Source organism: Sander vitreus, chromosome 22 (genome assembly GCF_031162955.1).
Source record: "Sander vitreus isolate 19-12246 chromosome 22, sanVit1, whole genome shotgun sequence".
NCBI lineage: Eukaryota > Metazoa > Chordata > Actinopteri > Perciformes > Percidae > Sander > Sander vitreus.
Window position 1 is genome coordinate 26,299,566 of NC_135876.1, and position 18,201 is coordinate 26,317,766.

The 18,201-nt window shown below is 45.4% G+C and overlaps 1 protein-coding gene across 2 annotated transcripts in view; it reads left to right on the top strand.

The window, feature by feature from the left end:
- The window catches only part of LOC144537190 (zinc fingers and homeoboxes protein 2-like), a 143,900-nt gene extending 126,396 nt beyond the window's left edge, over positions 1 to 17,504 (top strand). For both annotated transcript variants that reach the window (XM_078280700.1, XM_078280699.1), the window contains 2 exons: positions 8,549 to 11,807; positions 17,294 to 17,504. In XM_078280700.1, coding sequence (XP_078136826.1) covers positions 8,854 to 11,807; positions 17,294 to 17,477 — 3,138 coding nt within the window. In that variant the 5' untranslated portion in view covers positions 8,549 to 8,853 and the 3' untranslated portion in view covers positions 17,478 to 17,504. The remainder of the gene's footprint in view (positions 1 to 8,548; positions 11,808 to 17,293) is intronic.
- Positions 17,505 to 18,201: the final 697 nt, after the last annotated feature.

Sequence of the window (18,201 nt, forward strand, 5' to 3'; positions counted from 1 at the left end):
ACTTTCTACTTCTACTCTGCTACATTTCAGAGAGAAATATTGTACTTTTTACTCCACTACATTACTCTGTTACAGCTTTATTTACTAGTTACTTTACACGTTAAGATCTCTGCACACAGAACACATGTAGTTTATACATGATGTTTTATTATGAATGAAACTAGCCAACAACATAACGGCCTACAAGGGCGTAACTGTGGGTGGGGGGGGTTGAGATCTCCAACTATCTAGGGAGGTCCCGGGACATGTCTGCATGGATGAGAAAACATTACATTACATGTCGTTTAGCTGATGCTTTTATCCAAAGCGACTTCCAATTAAGTGCGTTGAACCCTGAAGGTGCAAACTCCAGACAACAAGTAGTAAGTGCAAGTACATTAGCTTTAAATAAGCAAAACTACAAAGAGACTTATGAAAGTGCAGCTTTTTTTATCCGAGGTGTAGTCGGAAGAGATGGGTTTTCAGCCTTCGGCGGAAGATGCGTAGGCTCTCGGCCATCCTGATGTCAACAGGGAGCTCATTCCACCATTTAGGAGCCAGGACAGCAAACAGTCAGGATTTCGTTGAGTGGATAGTTGTCCCTCGCTGTGAGGGGGCAGCAAGCAGGTTGGCTGATGCAGAGTGGAGTGAACGGACTGGGGTATAGGGTGTGACCATGTCCTGGATGTATGCTGGAGCTGATCCATTTGTGGCCCTGTATGCAAGTACTAGTGTCATGAAGCGGATGCGGGCAGCAACTGGTGACCAGCGAAGAGAGCAGAGGAGCGGTGTAGTGTGAGAGAACTTGGGGAGGTTGAAGCCAAGTCGAGCTGCTGCGTTCTGAATGAGCTGCAGGGGCCGGACGGCACATGCAGGCAGGCCAGCCAGGAGGGAGTTGCAGTAGTCTAGATGTGAGACGACTAGAGCCTGAACCAGAACCTGAGCCGCCTTCTGCATTAGAAGGGGGACGTATCCTTCTGATGTTGTGCAGCATGTATCTACACGATTGGGTGGTTGCAGCAAAGAGAGACAAAAACATCGACATTTTACTTTTACTGCAGTAAAGGATCTGAATACTTCTTCCATCTCTCTCTCGCTCTCTGTTGCTCTACTTTCTGTCTCATCCTACATTCTCTCGGCCTTTTCCCTTTTTTTCTGTTGATCCACGCTACTGTCTTCTCTTCTTTTTCTTTTGGCTCTAACACACTTGCCCCCCCACACACACACACACACACACACACACACACACACACACACACACACACACTCCTTCCTATACATGCACCCTCTGCTCTCTTCTCTTCATCTCCTCCTACACGCGTCATGTTTCCCGTGCACTTCACCCTCTGTCAGCAGCTGGGTCTCTGGCAAAGTATTTTTAAGCAAACCAACATGTTTGGGAAGTAGAGAACATGAATGGAAATCAATATTATTGGCTAAGATTTGGGCCAGTGTTGCTGCTTTAGTGCAGGAACTTTTTTGATATTAATGAACGTCCGTTACAGTCGAGCCGTCGCCAAATGACTTGCTATGAAGCTAATGAAGACTATCAGCTCCACACAGCTCTCTCTGTATGTCTCAGTAGGACTGTGTTCAGAAGATTGTGGCGTCCGCTCACTTTTGCGCACAGAAACTCCAGTGAAGATAACGACCTCTTCTGAAGAGTCTGTCATGTTTTTTTTAATCCTCCGTGTCCTCCTTGGCTACTAGCAACTGTGTGGAGGAGAAGGGGTGGGGGTGGTGCCTGATCACAGAAGGCTTGCATCATGTGGACGCGCCGACCGTTTTGTTGTCATTACTTAGAATTCCTCATGGGGGCGACAGAAATTACGCACTGTAGCTTTAAAGCTGCATGCAGGGATTATTTTATCATCTATAAATAATAAATAATAATAAATGAGTCCAAGTGGGACGTCTTTGAAGAGCAACTTAACACCATTTCAGCTTCAATCCTTGACTCTGGTTCTATGAGTTCTGGACGAGCACCAGAGACATTTCACCGTCTGTAGAAGAATGAAATTCCACAACAGGGAGTTCACTGTCAATTATGAGGTTTTGGGCATATTTTTCTTCCATAACAACCCGTTCTCACTCCCAACTCGTAAAATACTGATGTTTGGTCAGTGGCTCTCAGCATCAGATGCCGACGCAAAAATCACCCTTCAGCGTCTGTATGGATCGCACCGGGCAGAGCAGCTTTTGTCATGACAAGTTATGGTTATGGTTAGCGTTCATGTGTCATGACAGTCTCATGTGTTCATGACACTCTTATGTAGATACATTCAAGTAAAGTGTCACCGTTTTTATTTTAGATGGATTTAAACCGGACCATGTAAACAGCAATCTCCCGATGAAAATACTATGTCGCCATCGTTTGTTATGAGCCCATTTTGGACCAGATGTCACGTAACGTGATGACGCCATCATGAGCGTAAACCGTAATGACGTGAAAGACAGAAACCTCAGCTTTCAGCTGCAGAAAGAATCAACACTGTAGCCATTTTGGTTTTTATTTTAGACTGATTTAAACCTGACCATGTAAACAACGATCTCCCGCGGCCGTTACGATGAAAATACTGTCGCCATCGTTTGTTATAACCCTGCTTTGGACCGGATGTCACGTAACGTGATGACGCCATAATGAGCGTACAACATAATAACGTGAAAGACAGAAGCCTCAACTTTCTGTTGCAAAAAAATAAAGTCTCTAGCTGTTTTGCTTTTTATTTAAGATAGATTTAAACCGGATCATGTAAACAGCAATCTCCCGCGGCCGTCACGGGAAAATACTCTTTGTTATGAGACCGTTTTGGATCGGATGTCACGTACCGTGATGACGGCATCATCAGCGTAAAATGTGATGACGCGTAAGACAGAAGCCTCAGCTTTTCTGTTGAAAAAAGAATGGTGTCACGCCGTTTCGCACCGGCCGTCACGTCACGTGATGACACCATCATGAGCGTAAAACATAATGACGTGAAAGACAGAAACCTCAGCTTTCAGCTGCAGAAAGAATCAACGCTGTAGCCGTTTTGGTTTTTATTTTAGACTGATTTAAACCGGACCGTGTAAACAACGATCTCCCGCGGCCGTCACGGGAAAAATACTCTTTGTTATGAGCCCGTTTTGGACCAGATGTCCCGTAGCGTGATGACACCATCATGAGCGTAAAACATAATGACGTGAAAGACAGAAACCTCAGCTTTCAGCTGCAGAAAGAATCAACGCTGTAGCCGTTTTGGTTTTTATTTAAGATAGATTTAAACCGGACCGTGTAAACAACGATCTCCCGCAGCTTGCTTTCTTTGGGGAATCTCATTAATTTGAAGTTTGCCTTTGTAAACAGCGATGTAAATGCATCAGATTTATAATACCGGGATTAGTTCAGTCTCACTGCACAATGCAACCATTTCAAACAGGACTCTGGATGCTCAGAAACTATAAAACATGTCTCCCGTGCCAGCGGCGTGAAGCGGCTCCGGCGGTGAGAGCAGGAAATATGTCCAACATTAAGTGGCACCGGGGACGAATAACAGCTTGCCCGATACTAATTAAGTGTTGAAAAACGCCTCATTTTTCTGGCAAATGGGTGAACCCCCGTTCCCCCCCCCCTCCCACCCCCATCCCCCAGATGAATTGGGACACCTTTTGAAAAGCTTCATCTTTTTTTAAATGATTGTTTCTGTTTAAATCTTTTGTCAATTGGAAATGCTTCCGTCTTTCCGTCGTCTTCATCTGCCTCTTTTTTCCGTGTTCATCTTTCCTCTCTGTGCCTCTTTAAACACTCTGTTGTTCCTCTCTCCTCCTCCTCCTTTATCTGCTTTCTTTCCTCCTTTCGTCTAGTTCTTCTCTCCTTTCCTTTCACTGTCTTCTCTCTCTCTCTCTCTCTCTCTCTCTCTTTCTCTCTCTTTCTGTCTGCCGGGCCGTGGCCTAGTTAAAACGTCTTCTGCTTTGTGCCCGTTCTCTTTCATCGGCGTGGAAGTTTTCAGACTCTCCCCTCTTTCTCTCCCCCCCCTTTATCTCTGTGCTTCTTCCCTGCTGTCTCATTCTCTTTTTATATCACTCTTCCTCCCTCTTTCTCTTCCCATGTTACCTGCTTTTGCCCTTTTATTTTTAATCCTGTCTCTCTGTGTTCCTATATTTATTCATACCTGTTATTCCCTCTTCCTCTCCCTCTCTCTCTTCTCTCTCCTCTCCCTCCTTTCTCTCTCTCTCCTCTCCCTCTCCTTTCTCTCTCTCTCCCTCTCCTTTCTCTCTCTCTCCCTCTCTCTCTCTCCTCTCCCTCTCTCTTTCTCTCTCTCTCCTCGCTCTCTCCCTCTCTCTCTCCCTCTCTCTCTCTCTCTCCTCTCCCTCCTTTCTCTCTCTCTCCCTCTCTCTCTCTCTCTCTCTCCCTCTCTCTCTCTCTCTCCCTCTCCTCTCCCTCTCTCTCCCTCTCTCTCCTCTCTCTCTCCCTCTCTCTCCTCTCTCTCTGTCTCTCTCTCTCTCCCTCTCCATCTTTTTTCTACCTCTCTTCCATTGTGTGGATGATAGCTGTCAGGAGATCTGATCACTGAGTCTCTCTTATTACATGATTACAGGGTAATTATCCTGTGAAGTTGTCTTTGCCCGAATCTATGAAAAGAAGCTTAATGTCTTTTTAATGGGGTTTGGAGACTTTTTTTGTCGTTTGTAGTTGCTTTGGACTCTTCACAATGTATTGCATTAGCACGTGATTGGCCTGGAACAGTGTGTCCTGATTAAGTGGCACTCAAAGTGGATTCACCGTAATTTTTGTTTCGCTTCCAAGTTTTAACTCAGTCGTACTAGCTTTATTTTTTACTTCTGGCCTCGGCTTTGCAGCAGTGGAATGTAACTAAGTACATTTACTCAAGTACTGTACTTACTTTAAATGTTGAGGTACTTGTACTTTACTTGAGTCTTTTCTTTTCATGCCACTTTCTACTTCTACTCCGCTACATTTCAGAGAGAAATATTGTACTTTTTACTCCACTACATTCATCTGTCACAGCTTTAGTTAGGGCCCGAGCACGAAAGTGCAAGGCCCCAATGGTGCGAAGGAACCTATTGTTTTTGCTCAGATTATTTTTACCAGTTCTTCGTCGCATTTTTGAGGGGGTTAGAATGCACGAAAACTCACAGAAATGTGCACGTCACAACTGGTGACAATTGCAAAGATTCAAAAAACATTACGCATATCCACCACTAGGTGGCGCTATTGCAGTTTGACCCTATAACTCCCAAATCGTACATCTCACATTCAAAAAACATATATTTTCGCGTTCCCTGGATCCAGCTGATTCTCCTGATATAGGCCATCGAAAACCTACTTTGCCGAACTCCTCCTAGACCGTGCGACCGACCTGCATAATATTAATATTGTTGTTTGCCATGACCCTCTTGAGATGCCCCACACATTTTACAAAAATTGGCCACTAGGAGGCGCTACAAGTACATCAAGTTTATAGCTCATGAACGGCTCATCTGATTTTTACAAAATGTGATGGGTACCATCTACGGCCACTCACGAGGCCACCCCTACAGTAAGGTACTGATTGGTAAAAGTGGGCGTGGCCTATGGGACCCTAATTGGTTTTAGCCCTTGGGCACATTTTTGACGGCCTAAATATATACGAAAATCCACAGAAATTGGCGCCCACATAAACAGCTGGGAGCTTTGCGAGACTGTACAGCAATTTGGCCCAAACCTGTAAGTGGGCTCCATAGCGCCCCCTAATGCCTGGAAGGCCTTAACTTGGACATAGTTGCTCCGATCTTCACCATATTTAATACCCATATTGCTCTAATCATTGCGGACATATTTCCCATTTACCTTCATTAGCTATGCCTGACCGGAAGGCGGCCATTTTTAATTATGCATTTTTCATGTGTTTTACATTCTTTCGAACTCGTCCTAGGCCGTGATTTCAATCTTCTCGAATCTTTGCAGGTAGTATCTGTTGACCCTCATGACGAAAAGTTATCCAGAGAATTTTGATAGTTGAAAAAATGCGCAAGTTACAGCAACTTCCTGTCTAAACAGGAAGTTGCGTTATCTTGGCAACAATTATTCCGATTGCCCCGAAACTTGACAAGGTTGTTCGTCATGTTACAGAGGACCAATTTCCTGTAGGTGGGTGTCGAAACAGGAACGGTTGTATCTTGCACACGGCTATTCCGATGAACGGAATATGGCGTCAATCGGCCTTTAGATGGCGCTGTTTTCATTTTTTTTATTAATTAGCAAATTTGCTTTGAGCGAAACCTACTTTTTTTTACTCCTCCTACAGCGTGAGTCCCATCTGCACAAAAATGTACACGTAGACTCGGTGGACCCTCATGACAAAAAGTTATCAAAAGAATTTTGATAGCTAACACAATGCGCAAGTTACAGAGGACCAACTTCCTGTAGGGGGCTGTCGAAACAGGAAGTTGCGTATCTTACCAAGATTTATTCCGATTGACACCAAACATGACACAGTTGTTCCGCGTAGGGGCTTGAGCATCCATGCCAAATGTAGAGTGAATCGGCCATTAGATGGCGCTGTTAGAATCTTTTTTATTAATTAGCCACATCGCGATATATGGGAAACATACTTTGTCTAACTCCTCCTGGGCCGTGAGTCCAATCTGCACAAAAACTTGGATATAGACTCGGTGGACCCTCGTGACTAAAAGTTATCAAAAGAATTTTGGTAGCTAAAACAATGCACAAGTTATGGAGGAACAACTTCCTGTAGGTGGCTGTTAAAACATGAACGGTTGTATCTTGGCAAAAGTTATTCCGATTTACATGAAACTTAGAATGTGTGGTCTAGATGTGATGTTGCATCTGCCAGTAGCTCCGACTGCAAGAAGGCGAGGGCCGTTCATCGCTGCTTGCAGCTTTAATTACTAGTTACTTTAGTTACTCCACTACATTCATCTGTTGCAGCTTTAGTTACTAGTTACTTTACACATTAAGATTCCTGCACACAAAACACACGTAGTTTATAAAATCTGGTGTTTTATTCTAAATGAAACTAGCCAACAATGTAACGGCCTACAAGTCCAGCTGAGATGATCAGACCATTAAACACACAGCTGTTTGGATCCTTTACACTTTCACAAATTGGAGGAATTTTCTGCATCAAGTACTTTGACGTAATTGCAGCTTTTTTCAACATTTTGTTGGACGTTTTTTAGAGGGATATGAAGTCTTTTCCTCTGAACCATCGCGTGAATCCGCCGGCTGTTTGGGCGGAGTTGGCAACGGTCTTCAGCTGCACGGCTTCCAGGAAGGCTGCTCTCGTGTATCGATTATAGCCCCCTTCTCCATCCTCCATCCTAGCTCCTCGGGGCAGAGACGGCCTTCACGAAGGAGGGTCAGAACAACTTCCAGTTCAAGCGAGGAGCGAGGAGATATCAATCGAGAGGAGCAGCCTTCCCGGAAGCAGTGCAGCTGAAAGTGTTTGCTAACTAACCCTAACCGTAACAGCCTAAAAAAGCTCAACGGGGTATATTTGTGTTATTATAGTCCATCCCTTTATCAATATATGGCTCATATGTGCTCTCTGAGCCTCTTTCCCAAGCATGGGACATACTGTATATATCTCAAAAAACGCTAAATAGGTTTCACATTTCCCAGATTTTTCCACATTTGTGATCTTCTGAAATGAAAGCATACAAACAATTTATCAAATACAGCCTCGCAGGTGCATAGACGGGCTAATATTATGGACTATTATACAATAATTCAATGGGGTTTGGAGACTTTTATTTTGAGACAAAAATAGTTTTTTGCAGTTTAGGTTTAATATTTTTTTTTGTATTTCTGGTTTTGTCTGATCAGCAGTCTAAAACCCAAAGATTTATAAAAAAAAAAAAAAAAGTACAATCAAACAAATGATTGTCGTCTTGATCAGATCATCAGCAAATCGTCAACATATTTCAGAAGCTGGAATGAGTAGATGTTCTGCATTTTTGTCCTCCGTAAATGACTCAAATGTAATTTCATAGCTCAGTTTTCTGTCGATTGACTGATTGATTACATTTTGATTAGTTTATACTCTTAAGGAAACACCTAAAGTTGCGTATTTATTCATAAATATTTCAGTTTGCTTCATACCCAACTTTCTGTCATCGACGGAACATTTCATCCGAAGCGCATTATAGTACAACACTGCATATATTTTCAGAACAAGTGACCCCAGTAAGAATGAGAATCGGTTGATGTTGCCGTCTTTTATCCTTGGCACTGTGTTGATCTCACATCTCTCAAACAAATTGAACCAAAAGCATAGTTTGCCTATTTACAAAAGTGCAAATTATCTTCTATTTTTTACCCTTCTGTCATTGCCCATTATGCATTCGTCTCGTTCTTTGTCTTATTCTTGGTGAATGCAGCACATCACTTCACACACACATACACAAACAATATCAACATGACTTCTCTCTATGTTTTTCCTAACATGTATTTTTCTCTGCTTTTAGTTTTTTTCCCCAAGCGCAGCTCGCTGAACACAAACACAAACAATATTAACATGCCATTTTCTCTCTCTCTTTCTCTCTCTTTCTGTTTGTCTCTGCGCAGCTTGAGCACCCTTGTTGTCTGTGATGCCCTCCCATGACGCCCAGGTCGGTAGCTGACACTGCCAGTGAGCGGGAGACGCCACTGCACAACCGGTCCTCGGCCGGCACCGTCAGCCAGTTCTCGCCCTCCCTCTCGCACGCTGGAGACTCCAACTCCACCCACCTACCAGTATCCACAACCATCAGCTCTGATCCACCCCAGTGAAGCCCTTTCAGAAACCACCAGCACCAGCAGCAGCAGCAGCAGCCAAAACCCGCACTATCTTCAACGCAATCAGCAACACCAGCACCACAACTATCACCAGCATGTCCAGTCGAAGAAAGTCCTCCACCCCCTGCATGGTCCGGGTCGTCAGCGACGTTCCTGAAGAGCAAGATGACCCAGAGGAGGTAATGGACATGGAAATATCGGCGGACAACGATGCGACAGAAAAAGAACAATCAGAAAAGAGTCAAGACCCCCAGCAGGAGCATTCAGAGAATCCAGACCAGCAGACAATGGAAAATCAGAATCCTGAGCCATTAGAACAAGAGGAGCGGTCCGGTGACACAAACCAACCTTCTGTCATTGAAGATGTCGAAGCCACAGAGGAGAAGGACAAGAACAGGGAAGGGGTTGAATCTGACCCAGCGTCCCAGAAACAGCAGCCCAGAGGCTACGAGTGCAAATACTGCCCGTTTTCAACGCAGAACCTGAATGAATTTAAAGACCATGTGGATTCCAGCCACCCTAACGTCATTCTGAATCCGTTGTACCTCTGCGCGGTCTGCAACTTCAACACCAAGAAGTTTGATTCGCTCACAGAGCACAACGAGAGCCAGCACCCGGGCGAGACAAACTTCAAGTTCAAGAGGATAAAAGTGAACAATCGGACTATCTTGGAGCAGACAATCGAAGGCAAGGACAATTCAGTCGAATGCGACGTGACGAGTGAACAGGGTGAAATGGTTCCGCCTTGCATATCAACCACAGTGAAAACCCCGGGCAATACCCAGTCGCTCTATCAAGGGAGCGAACTGAAAAGCAAGCGGGACGGTCTGATCCAGAAGAATCAAATCACAGCAGTGAACATCAACGGAACAGTCATCATCCCTGAACCAACCATCCTCCAAGGGCTCTCGCATGTCACCCCGTTGCTCCAACGCCCGCCTAACTTTAACTCTGTACCAAAAATAGCTGTTCCCTTGAACACCACCAAATATAACCCTTCTTTAGATGACAACTTGACGTTGATCACCTCCTTTAGCAAGTTCCCGTACCCGACACATGCTGAGCTGTCGTGGCTGACGGCTGCCTCCAAGCACCCAGAGGACCAGATCAAAGTCTGGTTCACCACCCAGCGGCTTAAGCAAGGCATCACCTGGTCCCCAGAGGAGGTGGAAGAAGCCAGGAAGAAGATGTTCAATGGCTCCATCCCTCCTGCACATCACACGTTCACCGTCCTGCCTAACAACCCCATCTCGCAACCGTCTGCCAAATCCTCCCAGCAGTCCTTTGTCCACACTACAGTCGGGCATGCAAGTTACATCCGGACATCCGCGTCTAATGGGTTAAGTGTAGTCGCCACCACAAACTCTCCAGCTGGAGCTGCAATTGGCTCCATCTCATCCCTTAAACGATCCCTGCCAACACACCTGACGACAGTGTTCGGCCCGGAGTCTAAGCGGCCCATCATGGCAGTCGCCCCTCATTCTGGCGACGCTAAAGACAGGGGCCTCATGGCTCCTCCGCCCCCTCCTCCCCCGAAAGACCGCCTCCCAATGGCTCCACCTCCTGTTCCCATGGAGACAAAGAGACCTGTAGCAGTTCCTCTGGTGACCACAGAGCTGAAGAGGCTATGCGCTACTGTGCCTTTAATGCCGCCGCCATCATCGCCGTTATCACCATCTTCGTTGTCCAAAGGGAAGGTTCTCTCAACGTTAGGAAACCCCAAAACAAAGCCGGTTGTGTCGCTGCCCTCCATAGTCTTTCCAGAGTCTTTAACAAGGCCACTGATAGTTCCCCCGCCTATTTTTGCCCCGCCATTTAAAAACACGTTACTTTTTCCTCTTAATTCGCCAATCACTTCCAAAGAAAAGCACCCGAATACCCACGCTTTGTCAGCTGCTGATCTGAAGCTGACAAACTCCCCACCACTTAACACCCCACACATAAGGAGGCCAACCATTATCCAGTCCATTCGTGCTCCGGCTAAAGCCCCATCCCAGATTCCAGGGTTTCCGTTGGATAGCAAGAAACTAAAAGAGCAGCAGCGAGTGGAGGTGAAAGCCAGCTACCCCAGAGGAGATAAGGTGCTCACTCCTCTAGCAGAGGCCAACGGGACATCTCGCAGGGACGGAAAACGGTCCCACAATCAAACCTCTCTTGCTCACAACAATGGGGTCATGCATTTGGATGGCAGCGAGCTGCCAGCAGTGCTGAAAACAGACTTTCAGCAAAAGTCCTTGGTGCTTACTCAATTCCCCTTGCTGGAGAGGATGAAAGGAAAGACGGCTGAACAGCTAAAGATCTTGGAGGAGAACTTCTTGAGGAACAGCTTCCCTACACTCAGCGATGTGGACAATCTGGCCGGCACCACCCGCTTGTCCCACCAGGAAATCGACAGCTGGTTTGTGGAGCGCCGAGCACTGCGCGACAACCTGGAACAGGCCCTTCTCAACTCCATGGGCACTAAGAGGATGGACTCCAGTGATGTCGCTGCCATCACCAAGAAACGACTACATCAGCAGCAACAGCAACACCAAACTCTACAGCTGAATGGGATTCACAAACCAAGCACTGGTGTCGGCCATCTCAAAAGCCTTCTTCCACCCTCTTCCACCCTCCCCATCATTGCCCCCTCTATCCCCAACCCAAATTCCTGCTCAGTGCCTCCAGACAGCCGATCCCTGGCACTCCTCAAGGACAATTTTGCTCAAACGCGGTGGCCTTCCCCTGAGGAGTTCAGCCAACTGGAAGGTCGGACGGGACGCGCCGAACTCGCCCGCTGGTTCAACGACAGTCGGCTGCAGAGCGGCAGCATGGAGCTGACAGAACTTTTTCACAACAATGGCGTGAACGGAGGGCAGGGGCTGCCTGTGTGCTCCCCCAAAATCGCTCCCCCCAGCATCCTCCAGCGCTGTCAGGAAGGAGCCCTAACAAACAACAACACCAACAGCAGTAAGGTGTTGGAGGTTGAGTTGGGCTGGCTAATGGAGCAGCGCGCTAACAGCCTCAGCAGTCAACAGCATGATGAGATCCAAGACCGGTTTGCTGGCAGGTACTGTATATTCAATATTAAAAGTTTGTATTTTCTTGTACTGTTAAAAGGGACTTTCGGTTGCATTAGTGAAAACGTTTTAGATTTGAGTTGGAAACAATCGTCTTGCATTGTTAGTCACATTTTTTACATTAAAGAGACTTAGGTAATTAAAGGGTAGCTCCAGTATTTTTCAACCCTATTTTTCCATGTTTTTTGTGTCGAAGTGACTGATGGGAAAACCAGTTTTTGAAATCGGTCCAGTATTAAGCTAGACAAGCTGCAGTCGGCAGTGAACTGACAGGCTCAGACTGTTATTCTGAGGTTTTTGTTGATTTTTTGTCTGACAGCATTATGGAAAGGATCCCTACGGAGATAATCCTTTTTGTTAAAGAGTAAGATCCTTTTTGTTTAACATGAAACCGCTCAGAAGTCACCATCACTTAACTCACCAGACTCCATTTAAATAATCAGTACTTTTATAATCGTAAAACACACTTCATTCAAAGTCGACAGAAACTAAATAAAAACTATCTAAAGCCGTCTCGGTTCATCTTTCCCTTGTTCCAACAATCACCACTCTGGTTTGGTTGAAATAAACCCTTAAAGTGCTCATATTATGCTCATTTTTAGGTTCATAATTGTAATTTGAGATTGTACCAGAATAGGTTTACATGGTTTCATATTTTTGTTGTACTACACATTGCTGCAGCTCCTCTTTTCACCCTGTGTTCAGGTCTCTGTTTTAGCTACAGAGTGAGACCTCTCACTGCTGGAACATCTTTGTTGACAGTCGCACATGACCAGTAGCTAGGTAAGGACTACATGCTCAGTAGCTAGGTAAGGACTACATGCTCAGTAGCTAGGTAAGGACTACGCGCTCAGTAGCTAGGTAAGGACTACATGCGCAGTAGCTAGGTAAGGACTACATGCGCAGTAGCTAGGTAAGGACTACATGCTCAGTAGCTAGGTAAGGACTACATGCTCAGTAGCTAGGTAAGGACTACATGCTCAGTAGCTAGGTAAGGACTACATGCTCAGTAGCTAGGTAAGGACTACATGCTCAGTAGCTAGTAGGGACTACATGCTCAGTAGCTAGGTAAGGACTACATGCTCAGTAGCTAGGTAAGTGACTACACGCGCAGTAGCTAGGGTAAGGACTACACGCTCAGTAGCTAGGTAAGGACTACGTGCTCAGTAGCTAGGTATGACTACACGCGCAGTAGCTAGGTAAGGACTACGTGCTCAGTAGCTAGGTAAGGACTACGTGCGCAGTAGCTAGGTAAGGACTACGTGCTCAGTAGCTAGGTAAGGACTACGTGCTCAGTAGCTAGGTAAGGACTACGTGCTCAGTAGCTAGGTAAGGCTCACAATTGCTAGCTAGCTGTTTCTCCAACTTCAGTAGCACAAGGCAGGATTAGCCGGGAGATTTCTTCTAAACAAGGGCGCACTTCCAACTTTGCGTTGAATACCTGCAGAACAGGGACATGGAAGTAGTTCTTTACAATTGAAAAAGTGATTTTTTTCATAATATGGGCACTTTAATTCACCCATTTACATATGAAAATATGCTGGCTCTATACACGCTAAAAGTACTGATTATTTAAATGGAGTCTGGTGGGTTTGGTGATGGAAATTTTGGGACTGTTTCTGGTTAAACAAAAAGGATCTTACTCTTTAACAAATAGGTCAATCCCTCTCCTCTCATCAAAAGTGCAACTGAAATTGTATTTTATCTTTAATTAAAAAAAATTAAATAAACATTAGATTTCTAAAATAAATCCCACATCAAAATAACTAAATAAATAGAAATAAAATCTCTTCAAATAAATGAACTAAGAAGACGTTGTGACGTCTGAAGTCAAACAAGTGAAATCTAAAGTAGATTACGCCCTAAGCTGTTTGAAAACTGCATTACGATTCATGTTTAAATCCCAACCGATGTGCAATCTTATTTAACCAATGTAATCGTTACATCCCTACGATGGAGCACATTTCATGAAAAGTCATTTACATCTCTTTGAAGGGTGTTTCCATCTGTACAGCATACAACCTCCCCTATCCTTAGACCCCCCCCCCCCCCCAACCCAAACTAATTTGTGCTTCCTCTCAGCGGGTTTGTGTTGTTGTTTTCTGGTTGCCACATTAACGTTATTTTCAGGACATTAACCCACAAATCTACAGGACTCTATTTAGTCTGCCTTCCCCTTCCAGGAGCTTGGGAGATCTTTGGCTAAATAACAGAGCCATTAGGTTGGAAACCAATATCTCCAAAATAATTTGGGCAAGAGTTTTATTCTTCCCATGAGTCAGCTCTGGGTTTTGGAAAGCACCACAGTATGAACCTGCACTGACGGCACACACTGAAATCCTTCTGCTTCTCGTTCCAGTCATTCTTGCTGCTTATTCACAGTGAAAATACGCTGAACGTTGCTGAAGAAAGGGCTCCGATTGGAGGGTTTTGACTGTCAGAACAGTTAAAAGTGATTTTTTTTTTTTAAGCAGTGAAGTAGAACCTGATTATTTTTAGTTTCCCCCCCGTTTTCATCACTGTGTCTGACACAGTTGAGGCGCACATGAAGAGAATGTCTTCCTTCAGAATTTAATTATTTTTTGATTACTAGTTTCTCATCATTATAATCAAAAACATATTCCCCCACTTATGACCCACTTGTGTTAAATCTGATTGTGAGCCGTCTCAGTAGCTTGAATATCCAAAAATGGATTGACAGTTCTGAAAAACAAATATCGGGGAAAAAAAACAGATTTCAGAAATTATTTGGCAGATTTTTTTCCCGTCTTGTTCTTTCATCTGCTAGATCTAAATCAGTGCCAGATTTGTTACATCTTTTATTTTTAAGATTATTCTTTTATTGTTCACTACATTTTGTCAAAACAAAAATATGTTATCAATATTTTATTCAATAAAAATATAGAAAATATTTGTATATACAAAACGTTTGGGAACCACTGTATTAAAAGACAGTCGAGACCGAGTCCAAACTAGAGACAGTCGAGACCGAGTCCAAACTAGAGACAGTCAAGACCGAGTCCAAACTAGAGACAGTCGAGACCGAGTCCAAATGAGAGACAGTCAAGACCGAGTCCAAGTGAGACAGTCAAGACCGAGTCCAAGTGAGAGACAGTCAAGACCGAGTCCAAATGAGAGACAGTCAAGACCGAGTCCAAGTGAGAGACAGTCAAGACCGAGTCCAAATTAGAGACAGTCAAGACCGAGTCCAAGTGAGAGACAGTCGAGACCGAGTCCAAGTGAGAGACAGTCAAGACCGAGTCCAAGTGAGAGACAGTCAAGACCGAGTCCAAGTGAGAGACAGTCAAGACCGAGTCCAAACGAGAGACAGTCAAGACCGTCAAGACCGAGTCCAAACTAGAGACAGTCGAGACCGAGTCCAAATGAGAAAAAGTCGAGACCGAGTCCAAATGAGAGACAGTCAAGACCGAGTCCAAGTGAGAGACAGTCAAGACCGAGTCCAAGTGAGAGACAGTCAAGACCGAGTCCAAGTGAGAGACCGTCAAGACCGAGTCCAAGTGAGACAGTCAAGACCGAGTCCAAGTGAGAGACAGTCAAGACCGAGTCCAAGAGTGAGAGACAGTCAAGACCGAGTCCAAACGAGAGACAGTCAAGACCGTCAAGACCGAGTCCAAACGAGAGACAGTCAAGACCGAGTCCAAACGAGAGACAGTCAAGACCGAGTCCAAATTAGAGACAGTCAAGACCGAGTCCAAATGAGAGACAGTCAAGACCGAGTCCAAACTAGAGACAGTCAAGACCGAGTCCAAGTGAGAGACAGTCAAGACCGAGTCCAAATGAGAGACAGTCAAGACCGAGTCCAAACTAGAGACAGTCGAGACCGAGTCCAAATTAGAGACAGTCAAGACCGAGTCCAAATGAGAGACAGTCAAGACCGAGTCCAAGTGAGAGACAGTCGAGACCGAGTCCAAGTGAGAGACAGTCAAGACCGAGTCCAAGTGAGAGACCGTCAAGACCGAGTCCAAATGAGAGACAGTCAAGACCGAGTCCAAGTGAGAGACAGTCAAGACCGAGTCCAAATGAGAGACAGTCAAGACCGAGTCCAAGTGAGAGACAGTCAAGACCGAGTCCAAACTAGAGACAGTCGAGACAGAGTCCAAATGAGAGAGTACTACAGCCCTGGATCTGCGCACCCGATCTGAACACAGTTGAAGTTTTCCATCTATCTGACTGTAACCGTCCTTTGACTGACTTGTTTTGATTGTAATAAAAAAAAAATGTTTAGCACATGTTAAAAAAAACAACACAATACAATTATATAGACAGATATTAAGTAAAAAAAGAGCATGCAAAGGAACCCCAGCAAACCCTCAAAGGGGCTTGGCATGTTGGGTTCCCTACAGTTATATACCAATAGAAAACGTGAAGAGAAAAATGAATAATGTATAGTCTATGAAATGAAAAAGGGACAGAAGAAAGGAACAATGAAATGAGGAAAGAAAATATAAAGTAACAGAGAAAAGGAAAGGTTATCAAAAAACAAACGAGAAACACGTTAGGCTGTTGATACAGTAAAACATAACGATAAAGGAGAACGTTTCCGTACGCTGGGAGGAAAAGATTTTCATATCTTCGAACCTCTGTAATTGATGCTAAATTGGGACGAGCTGGTTCGCGTTTAGGTTCAATATTGACATGTAGATGTCCTTAGGACTCTCACGAATCTTGAGAAATTTCTGATTTCATCTCTAAGGTCTTTAGATTGCACGGAACAAATTTGAAGTCGATCGGATGAACTCTCTAGGAGGAGTTCGTTACTGTACGACACCTGGAAATGGCAAAAAACGCAGTAATTCCACACAGTAAATTCAAAGATGACGGACTTCCTGTTGCGTTTAGGTTATGGCTCCAAGAGGCTTTTCTGTACGTCTTAACATGTTACATATGTGTACCGATTTCCGTTAGTCTACGTTAAAGGAGGGGGCTTCATCTTTTGAAGTTAGTAAGGGTCGCTTGCCAGCCATTTTTGCGCTCCTATTTATGAAACTGGGCTGCTTTTCGAGCGGGATAATTGTGAAATAGATCGTTAGGGGTAAAGTAGTCTGCTCCGGTGCAGCCTGAAATTCCGCCAGATGTCCCTCATTTTCGCCAGATGTCCGTCCCCTTCCTCTTTCTTTGTGTTGGCGTTCTAACCTCCGGCTGATTTGTGAGGACTGTGGTTAACTGCTCCTCAGATCTCTGCAGGGTAAATCCAGACAGCTAGCTAGACTATCTGTCCAATCTGAGGTTTCTCTCGCATGACTAAAACAACCTTTGAACGTACACACGTTGGTTCCACCAAAACTAGTTTCTTCCAGAGGCTATTTTGAAGAGGAACGGTTGCTCCGTCCGGCGCTTTGCGCCCGCCTAAGACAAGACCAAGACCTTCCTCCGCAGCGCTGTGGAGGAAGGTCTGGCAAAAGCGAGACTAGGGGTAAATAGATTGCCAAATAAACTGAATGAATGACTTCAACAGACTGGCGCAGCAGAACATGGCGGAGTTGAAGAACGGCGGACACAAGGGGGGAGTCGTGGTGGGAGGAGCGCGGGGGGTGTTCGGCAGCTGGCTGGAGGACGGACACTCGAAGAGAGGACGGGAGCTGCTCCTGGACAGAGACAGGAAGCTAACGGAGGACACGTCTGGGAGGCTGACTGGATAAACGGTGAGAGAGAACGGCCGTGTTTGTTTGATGTGTTCTGTCAGCTGTCCTCGGTTTAGAGGTCTGTTTTTTTTGGAGGGCTGCACAATCCGTGATGTAGTCTAGTACGTGATACGCAGGTATACGCCGTGTACCCGCTAGGAAAGCTCAAGGATTTCCGTATACCCACTTACAAAAGCGCCAGGATAACGCTACGTAACGACGATTTGATCCTCTAAGTGTGGACAGAACTTCCACACTTTCGTTCATAAATTCACCCCGTCTGTGTTGCGAGTCACTTAGGAACAAGAGCACAGTTGATTGGCGGTCATTCAAATATGAACTTAACGTTGATTAACGTGAATCACTAAAGCAGAACGAAAAGCGAATTTAAACTACACTCTTTCAGTGTTTTCGTATGCAGCGAGCAGGGTGTAGTACAGCGAGCAGGGTGCAGTGCAGCGTGCAGTGCAGCGTGCAGTGCAGCGTGCAGTGCAGCGAGCAGGGTGCAGCGAGCAGGGTGCAGTTCAGCGTGCAGTACAGCATGCAGTGCAGCGAGCAGGGTGCAGCGAGCAGGGTGCAGTGCAGCGTGCAGTACAGCATGCAGTGCAGCGAGCAGGGTGCAGCGAGCAGGGTGCAGCGAGCAGGGTGCAGTGCAGCGTGCAGTGCAGCGAGCAGTGCAGCGAGCAGGGTGCAGTGCAGCGTGCAGTGCAGCGAGCAGGGTGCAGTGCAGCGTGCAGTGCAG